The sequence below is a fragment of the Chiloscyllium plagiosum genome, chromosome 31 (assembly GCF_004010195.1).
Source record: "Chiloscyllium plagiosum isolate BGI_BamShark_2017 chromosome 31, ASM401019v2, whole genome shotgun sequence".
In the NCBI taxonomy this organism is placed as follows: Eukaryota; Metazoa; Chordata; class Chondrichthyes; order Orectolobiformes; family Hemiscylliidae; genus Chiloscyllium; species Chiloscyllium plagiosum.
The window spans coordinates 15,591,605-15,601,681 of NC_057740.1; the positions used below are offsets into that span (position 1 = coordinate 15,591,605).

Below are 10,077 nucleotides of genomic sequence, written 5' to 3' on the forward strand. Positions count from 1 at the left end.
GCCCAGCAAGCGAATATTTTTTCGACGACCTCGATTATCGAGGTCGTCAATGTAATTCTCTAAGGTCCGGACTCGCTGTTCGAGAGTCCGGACCTGATCCACGGCCGATTGTGCTGTAGTTTCGGAGGTCACGGCCTTTAGCTCCGCCCCTCCGACTCGGCGCTCGATCTCCTTAATGTCTCAGTCGTGCTTCTGCAGCGCAGCTGAGAGTGAGTCCCATCAACTTCGGGACTCCTTGATAAAAGCGTCGATCTTCGCGTCCAGCTTGGAGATCATTTCCACAAGACTTGTCACTGTAGCTAAGTCCCCCGGGGCGGCTGTGGACTGCTCTGCTGCAGCTGGAGAGTGTGAGGGAGGGGTTCCTGCTTGCTGAGAGCTGCGGGGTCCCTTCCCTTTGGTCATTTTTGCTAAATATTAGACTGTTTAAATGTAATACTAAGCAACTAATTAAATTAAACAGCTATTATGAATGATTTAGTGAGTGTAGTGGAGGTGGGTGACCCACTTTACCCAGATCTTGGGAAGAGCACTATAGACTCAGACTTGCTGGGTCGCCGCCATCTTGGATGCCCCCACAACAGCACTTTTAAAAGGGAGAGGAACAGACAAAGGAAGCACGTGGTAAGGTCAGTGTAGGAGAGAGAGAGAGACAAACCCACACTTCTAACTGACACAGCAGTGAACCTGCACAGTAACTGCCTTTGCTGTTTGGATTCATGTATCGCTGGACATCAGAGTGCATCTGGGAAAATTAACAAACAGTGAAATTCATAACTAATCTTGGAGGAACCTGTTTGGGAGAGATCACAGCACAGAAACAGGTAAGTGGATATTTTAAGCATGGCTTTACAGTAAGCCTGCAGTAGTGAGTAGAGTGGGTTCTTTCTTGATTGTGTATGTTTTGTTGAGATATGTCTCTTGATTAACCTTAAAAAATAAGCTATAAGTATTAATTTAATCTGGAGCAATGTTTTGTAGAGGCATAAGATAGTGCTATTTTCTGAGTCTGTAGATTGAAAGAAGCAAAAATGGCCTTTAGTAGAGTGATATGCTCTCCTTGTCAGATGTGGGAGTTTAGGGAGAGTTTATGTGTTACTGAGGATTACATCTGCAATAAATGCCATTGGTTGCAAATCCTATCAGATCGAATGGATCGGTTGGAGTGACAGTTAGAGGCAATGAGGCATTTGCAAGAGCAAAGAGATGTGATGGATGGCAGTTATAGGAAGGGGGAAAAGTTGCAGATACAGTCACATAGATGGGTTAACTCCAGGAAAGGTAAGAGAGATAGGCAGTTAGTGCAGGAGTCTTCTGTGGCTATCCCCATTGCAAACAAGTGAGCTGTCTTGGAAAATGTAGGAGGTGATGGATTCTCAGGGGAACGTAGCACGAACAGCCAAGTTTTTGGTATTGAGACTGACTCTAATGAAATGAGGGGTGCACCGGGTTCTAAGAGATTGATTGTGTTAGGGCACTGTCTAGTCCGAGGTACAGACAGACGTTTCTGTGGCCTGCAACGAAAAATCAAAATGGTGCATTGTTTCGTGCCAGGATCAAGAAAGTCTCAGAGAGGGTGCAGAATGTTCTCAAGGGGGAGTAGGGCCAGCAGGAGGTCATTGTACACTTTGGAACCAAGAGTATAGGAAGGGAAAAGGATAGGATTCTGAAAGGAGATTAGTAATATCTGCATTACTCCTGGTGCTACGAGCTAGTGAGGGCAGGAATAGGAGGATAGAGCTAGTGAGGGCAGGAATAGGAGGATAGAGCTGGTGTATGGGAGAAGTATTCAGATTTTTGGATCGTTGGAAGCTCTTTTGGGGCAGAAGTGACCTGTACAAGAAAGACAGATTGCACCAAAATTGGAAGGGGACTAATGCACTGGTAGGCAGATTTGCTAGAACTGCTCCGGGGAATTTAAACTAGTAAGGTTGGGGGGGGGGGATAGTGGGACCCAGGGATATACTGAGGAAGGAGATCAATCTGAGACTGTACAGTTGAGAACAAAGGTGAGTCAAACAGTCAGGGCAGGCAGGGACAAAGCAGAGAACAAAGGAGGACTGATAAATTAAACTGCACTTATTTCAATGCAAGGGGCCTAACAGGGAAGGCAGATGAACTCAGGGCATGGTTAGGAACATGGGACTGGGATATCACAGCAATTGCAGAAACATGGTTCAGGGATGGACAGGACTGGCAGCTTAATGTTCCAGGATACAAATGCTGCAGGAAGGACAGAAAGGGAGGCATGAGAGGAGGGGGAGTGGCATTTTTGATAAGGGATAGCATTACAGCTGTACTAAGGGAGGATATTCCCGGAAATATATCCAGGGGAGTTATTTGGGTGGAACTGAGAAATAAGAAAGGGATGATCACCCTATTGAGTTTATATTATAGAGCCCCTAATAGTCAGAGGGAAATTGAGAAATAAATTTGTAAGGAGATCTTGGTTATCTGTAAGAATAATAGGGTGGTTATAGTAAGGGATTTTAACTTTCCAAATATTGACTGGGACTTCCATTGTGTTAAGGGTTCAGATGGAGAGGAATTTGTTAAGTGTGTACAAGAAAATTTTCTGATTCAGTATGTGGTTGTACCTTCTAGGGAAGGTGCAAAACTTGACCTACTCTTGGGAAATAAGGCAGGGCAAGTGACTGAGTTGTCAGTGGAGGAGCATTTTGGGGCCAATGACCATAATTCCATTAGATTTAAAACAGTGATGGAAAAGGATAGATCACATCTTAAAGTTGAAGTTCTAAATTGGAGGAAGGCCAATTTTGACGGTATTAGGCAAAAGCTTTCAAAAGCTGACTGGGGACAGATGTTTGCAGGTAAAGGGACGGCTGGAAAATGGGAAGCCTTCAGAAATGACATAACGAGAGTCCATGGAGAGTCCACTCCTGTTAGGGTGAGGGGATAGGCTGGTAGGTGTAGGGAATGTGGATGACTAAAGAAGTTGAGGATTTGGTTAAGAGAAAGAAGGAAGCATATGTCAGGTATATACAGGATAGGTCGAGTGAATCCTTTGAGTATAAAGGCCACAAGGGTATACTTAAAAGGAAAATCAGGAGGGCAAAAAGGGACATGAGATAGCTTTGGCAAATAGCGTTAAGGAGAAACCAAAGGGTTTTTACAAATATATTAAGGATAAAAGGGTAACTAAGGAGAGAACAGGGTCCTTCAAAGATCAGCAAGACGGCCTTTGTGTGGAGCCGCAGGAGATGGGGAGATACTAAATGAGTATTTTGCATCAGTATTTACTGTGGAAAAGGGTATGGAAGATATAGAATGTAGGGAAATAGATGGTACCATCTTGAAAAATGTCCACATTACAGAGGACGAAGTGCTGTATATCTTGAAATGCATAAATGTGGATAAATCCCCAGGACCTGATCAGGTGTACCCTGTAACTCTGTGGGAAGCTAGGGAAGTGATTGCTGGGCCTCTTTCTGAGATATTTGTATCAACGATTGTTACAGGTGAGGTGCTGGAAGACTGGAGGTTGGCTAACATGGTGCCACTGTTTAGGAAAGGTGGTAAGGTCAAGCCAGGGAACTATAGACCAGTGAGCCTGATGGTGGTGGTGGGCAAGTTATTGGAGGGAATCCTGAGGGACAGGATGTACATATATTTGGAAAGGCAAGGACTGATCAGGGATAGTCAACATGGCTTTGTGCGTGGGAAATCGTGTATCACAAACTTGATTGAGTTCTTTGAGGAAGTAACAAAGAGGATTGATGAGGGCAGAGAGATGGACGTGATCTATGTGGACTTCTGTAAGGTGTTTGACAAAGTTCCTCATGGGAGACTGGTTAGCAAGGTTAGATCTCATGGAATAAAGTGAGAACTAGCCATTTGGATACAAAATTAGCTCAAAGTTAGAAGACAGACGGTTGTTTTTCAGAATGGAGGCCTGTGACTGGTGGATCGGTGCTGGGTCCACTACTTTTCATTTATAGAAATGATTTGGATGTGAGTATTAGAGGTATAGTTAGTAAGTTTGCAGATAACACCAAAATTGGAGGTGTAGTGGACAGCGAAGAAGGTGACCTCAGTTTGCAAAAGGATCTTGAAAGGGCCAATGGGCTGAGGAGTGGCAGATGGAGTTTAATTCAGATAAATGTGAGGTGCTGCATTTTGGGAAAGCAAATTTTAGCAGGACTTATTCACTTAATGGTAAGGTCCTGGGGAGTGTTGCTGAACTAAGAGACCTTGGAGAGCAGCTTCATAGCTCCTTGAAAGTGGAGTCGCAGGTGGATAGGCTAGTGAAGAAGGCGTTGGTATGTTTTCCTTTATTGCTCAGACTATTGAGTACAGGAGTTGGGAGGTCATGTTGTGGCTGTGCAGGACGTTGGTTAGGCCGCTGTTGGAATTTTGTATGCAATTCTGGTCTCCTTCATATTGGAAAGATGTTGTGAAATGTGAAAGGGTTCAGAAAAGATTTACAAGGATGTTCCCTGGATTGGAGGATTTGAGCTATAGGGAGAGGTTGAATAGACTGGGGCTGTTTTCCCAGGAGCGTTCGGAGGCTGAGGGGTGACCTTATAGAGGCTTATAAAATCATGAGGGGCATGGATAGAATAAATAAATAAAGTCTCTTCTCTGGGGTGGGGGAGTCCAGAGTGTGCTGCCAGAGGGGGTGGTGGAGGCTAGTACGATTGCAACATTTAAAGGCATCTGGATGGGTATTTGAATAGGAAGGGTTTGGAGGGGTATGGGCTGGGTGTTGGCAGGTGGAACTAGATTGAATTGGGATATCTGCTCAGCATGGACAAGTTGGACAAAAGGGTCTGTTTCCATGCTGTACATGTCTATGATTGTAATAGCGCTGCTAATATTACTTTTTGTTTAATAACAGGCTTCTCAATTTATTCTGACCTTTCAAAGATTTGTGCATATACCCCTGATGTCTATTTCGTACCTGCTTTAAAACCATTCCATTTTATGCTGCCTCTCCTCATTCTTTCTATCAAAATGTATCACCTCTTATTTCGCTGTGTTAAATTTCATCTTGCCAACCATGCCTTCCTATTTCACCAGTCTGTCATGTCCTTCACATCTGTTACTGAATTCCTTATTGTTTTATAAATTTTTATCTGCAAACTTTAACATTATTGATACTTTCTAACCAACTTCTGAGAGCAGGTGTGTCTTGAATCCAGGCCTAACGTCTCAGAGGTATGGACATTACCACTGTGCCACAACAGCCCCTAACTTTAACATTATATCCTGTACATACAAGTCCAGATCCTTAATGTGCAGCTTACTGAAAAAAAGTGAAGTCCTAATCCAGAGTTTTGCAGAAAATTCCTGTATTCTTCTCTGATGTCTAGAAAATAACTGCTTACCACTTTGTTCTGCTATCTGTCCTTAACCAAGACTTTTATAAGGCATTATGATTTATTTACTTTTAAAGGAAGTGATATACTTTTAAATGTGTCTGCAACACAACATACACACATCTTTTAAAGCCAATTTTAATATTTACTTACTCAGTTTATATTGATTATTCTTTGTTCTTTTTTATGTCTTAGCTCATTTAGAACAAGAAATGAGGAAATAGAAGTTAACTTACATTAAATACTTGCTGTGTCTTGAAGTTGCCATATTACAGCTATGTGTAATTACTGCTTCACGTCAGAATGCAATCCTAAACCGACAGTTCATTTAATTGATTTTTTAATTAACTCAGTGGTTAACAATTTACTTGGCCTTGTTTGTCTGGAATAACTGCAGGAAAAACAACTTTTTGTGCTGCATCGCTTAGTCATATTTTGAGGTTTTGATTTTTCCACTTGAATTCTTGAGCTGAAACTAATGTTTACCTGCTACCTAAAAAACAACTCGCCTATCAGATGAGGTATCAGCAGGTTTCCAATGCCTGTGGAATTGCAGAGTCAGAGCCTCCGAAAAAACAGAACGAACTAGTCTGCACACATTGTGTTTCAGAGAATCCAATTTTTGCATACTGCTTGCATTATTGGTTATACATTATAAATGATAATTACTCTTCCTCTTTCATGTATTTTCAGTTTGATTGAAGATTGCCTTCCTCCTCTACACCACTCCCCATCAAAGCGTATATCACCTGCAAAACGCAAACAATATTACATCAATCAAGCAATTCGCAACTCTGATCTCATTCCCAGGCCAAAAGGAAGAAAAAGTCTGAGGAGACTTGAGAACAGTAAGGATTGGATATTGAGAACACAGAATTTCCAAAGTGCTCATTTTCTGTTATCAGCATGACTGACATCTTGAATTACTAATAGCATTTATTACTGTTATAGTTAAATGTTAATGTGTTTCTTTTACTGATCTAAATTGTGTTTAGTCAGGTATTCAAAAAGAATATTGACTGGATTATACAGTCTGGGATATGCTCTTTTGGAAAGTGTAACTGGTTTCTGGTGCTTGTTTTACTCAACTTTCCTAATGGCTTGCTGAGTAAATGCACTTCCTAATGTGGAAATAGGAAGTTGCAAACTGCTATTATTCAATCTCTTTCACAACCTTGTGATGCTATAAAGCATTTTGCAACTGATTAATCATTTTTGAAATGTGGGTAAACAGATCAGCAGACTTTTGCAGAGTAGTTCATATCAAGCAGCCTCCTGCTTGAAAAGCAGTTGCGGTCATGTTAATTTGTTTAAGTGATGTTGAAAGATCAGTATTAAGACAGAGAAAGAAATCTGAACAGCCCTGATGAAGAGTCAGCGAACTCAAAGCATTAACTACTTTTTTTCTCACAGCTGATGCCAGAACTGCCGTGTTTTTCCAGTAATTTCTATTTTTGTTTCAGATCTTCAGCATTTACAGTTCTTTGATTTACTGTGCAGAAATAATTCTCATTCCCTTCAAAGTTACTTTGAATATAATAAATGGAATACAGCAATTAGGCAGGGCTAGGGTTTAAAATGTTTTCCAAGAGATTGTACCTCTGACAGTGCACTTCCTCTGAATAGAGTTGTTGGAGACTGAATCAAATGGAATTGTTGAATTGCAATCTTTAGAATCAGTACTCCGTTAGCTAATCTTGGCGAAAAGAGTGATTTGAATACTAGAATTAACCTAGCTTTCTAGATTGAGGAGGGGAAAATGAACCAACGGTTTTTTGTATACGTTGATTCGTGCTGGAACACATATGTTAGCCGAGAACCAAATAAGGCTTTGTTGTTGAAATGTTGTGTCAATGGTGGAAAACCAGCCGATGCTCATTTGAGTTGCCGAAATTGGAATAATGTGTAATTAAGGGGTGACGTGAAGGTTCTGATATTATTTTTCATTTTCATTGTTTTCATGCTTACTATTCTGTGAGGTCTCTGAGCAGGAAGAAGGTCCAACTGAAAATTTGTTAAGGAAGTAAGACACAGATTGAGGAACCTTTTTCTTTGATCCTAGTGCAACTAGATTCAGGGAGTCTGTAATTAGAGATTAGCTCAATAATTTATGTAGCATGGCAAATCGCACTTCTGTGTTAAAGTTCAGTATTGATGAAATAAGTGGATGTTAATCATTAATCAGTATATTCACCAACTACGAAATGAACATTAAAGTTATGTCAATAAATTATTTATTTAGTTTGCCTTTCAAAGGCAGGAGAAATGCATGTAGGGGTACATTTGAGATTTCAGCATGCAATTCACATAACAAATAGTATTCATCGTGTTACTTGGGGTGGGGGGAATGTTATGATTATGTAACAAGAATTTTGACTGAGAAACTTCTAAATGCCGATGATATAGTTCTGCTTAAAGCAGTGGCTGATCGCACTGAGTCAGAAAATGTCTACTTTGGACTTAAACTAGTGGTGCAAGTATGAGTAGCCTTATTCTTGAGTATAATGACCTTTTCTTTGTAAGTCCCAGCCCATAATTAAGCTAATATAGAAACAGAAATTCCTGGAGAAACTTGACAGGTCTGGCAGTATCTGTGGAGAGATAAACCAAGTTAACATTCCAAATCCAATATGACTCTTTGAAAGGAATTTCCAGAAATGTCTGTGTTTTTCCCAGATTTCCAGCATCTGTGCTATTTTGTAGTTACCTGAGAGCATGCCATGTCTGATATTACACTGGAAGAATGGTGGCAATCTCAAGATTTGGACTGGCAATGCTTAATTTAAATTCTGTGGAACAGAATAGGAAATAGAGAAGTCTGGTCACAGGCTCGGTGTAATTACCTCATGATTATAAACTAGCAAACCCTGCTTAGTTTTTAATACTAAATTTATAGCATGAAAACACATCTGTACTTTTCATTATTTTGTTTAGCTCACTACTTGATGAACCTTGTCGACAAAGATGACTGTACCAAAGATGAAGGAGACCAGACAGATCCTGCCTCCCCTACAATTTTCACAGAAGTTTGCAGTAATGATGACTATATTGAGGTATTCTAGTTTATTAGCTTGACTTTTGAATTAGAACTTTAATAATGGATACCTTGATTAAAATTATCTTTCATCAAGGTCATTAATTTATGCTGAATTACTAATTCAGATTCTGTTTATTACATGCAATTCTGTATTTTTCTTAAAACAGTCTTCTGTCTATTTGATTCATAATCATGGTGATGGGTTTATGGCGGTCAAGCCAAATTTCATTCATTGTAAATTCTGAAATTTTAATCTGTGCTTTAATGGTTCTTCATTAGTTCTGTGCATTCTTCCATGAAAAATGCAAACCAGTGACTTTACCCATAAATGATTCCTTAAGTAAACAGGTATTGTGCACAAGTATTGGATAACCATAACTCTTGGGGAAAGCTCCTGGAAAAGCACAAAACTCCCATGCTGTACATGTGAAATTGCTACTCTATTCCAGAGGGGTAGCTGGGTTTCTTTTAAATTGATAATTGCCTTCTGAGTGAGGAAATATGTGGAATTGCGAATGCATCATTAAATATATGAAAATAAATTTCTTGTGCTCTATAATTTGTCAAGTTTGTTTTATAAACTTCTAAGTTTCAATTTATAATTGCCAGTCTTAACACAGATGAAAGAAGACCAATAATTCAACATTGAAAAATTATAATAAAATTATGAAATAATATCTTTAGTTATGAACTGTGAAATTCCAGCAGTTTCATTCATCATATAATCTGGCTATTCAATGCTTTCTTCTTTCTTCCAGATTTTGATTTGTTTAATTTCACATACCAGACCTGCTAACTATACATTTTAAAAAAGCAAATTTTACTTATTCACTTCCTCTTCACTCTATTTTAGAAAGAAGTAGTTGCATTGTTGAGCACTGCTTATCACTTTCTGCTTCTGTTGTACATGTCCTCAGTTCTACCTTACTACTGTTTGTGTGCCCTTGGCCATGAAACAAAGATCACTGTTGTGGTTCTGTTCGCCGAGCTGGAAGTTTTTGTTGCAAACGTTTCGTCCCCTGGCTAGGCGACATCATCAGTGCTTAGGAGCCTCCTGCGAAGCGCTTCTTTGATGTTTCCTCCGGTGTTTATAGTGGTCTGTCCCTGCCGCTTCCGGTTGTCAGTTTCAGCTGTCCGCTGTAGTGGTTGGTATATTGGGTCCAGGTCGATGTGTTTGTTGATGGAGTTTGTGGATGAATGCCATGCCTCTAGGAAATCCCTGGCTGTTCTCTGTCTGGCTTGCCCTATGATAGTAGTGTTGTCCCAGTCGAATTCATGTTGCTTGTTGTCTGCGCGTGTGGCTACTAAGGATAGCTGGTCGTGTCGTTTCGTGGCTAGTTGATGTTCATGTATGCGGATTGTTAGCTGTCTTCCTGTTTGTCCTATATAGCAACATGAATTCGACTGGGACAACACTACTATCATAGGACAAGCCAGACAGAGAACAGCCAGGGAATTCCTAGAGGCATGGCATTCATCCACAAACTCCATCAACAAACACATCGACCTGGACCCAATATACCAACCACTACAGCGGACAGCTGAAACTGACAACCAGAAGCGGCAGGGACAGACCACTATAAAACCGGAGGAAACATCAAAGAAGCGCTTCGCAGGAGGCTCCCAAGCACTGATGATGTCGCCTAGCCAGGGGACGAAAAGTTTGCAACAAAAACTTCCAGCTCGGCGAACAAAACCACAACA

The 10,077-nt window shown here is 40.6% G+C and overlaps 1 protein-coding gene across 2 annotated transcripts in view; it reads left to right on the top strand.

Moving 5' to 3' along the window:
- The window catches only part of r3hdm4 (R3H domain containing 4), a 26,683-nt gene that overhangs the window by 8,338 nt on the left and 8,268 nt on the right, over window positions 1–10,077 (top strand). For both annotated transcript variants that reach the window (XM_043721027.1, XM_043721028.1), the window contains 2 exons: window positions 6,030–6,184; window positions 8,271–8,389. In XM_043721027.1, the coding sequence (XP_043576962.1) occupies window positions 6,030–6,184; window positions 8,271–8,389 (274 nt within the window). The remainder of the gene's footprint in view (window positions 1–6,029; window positions 6,185–8,270; window positions 8,390–10,077) is intronic.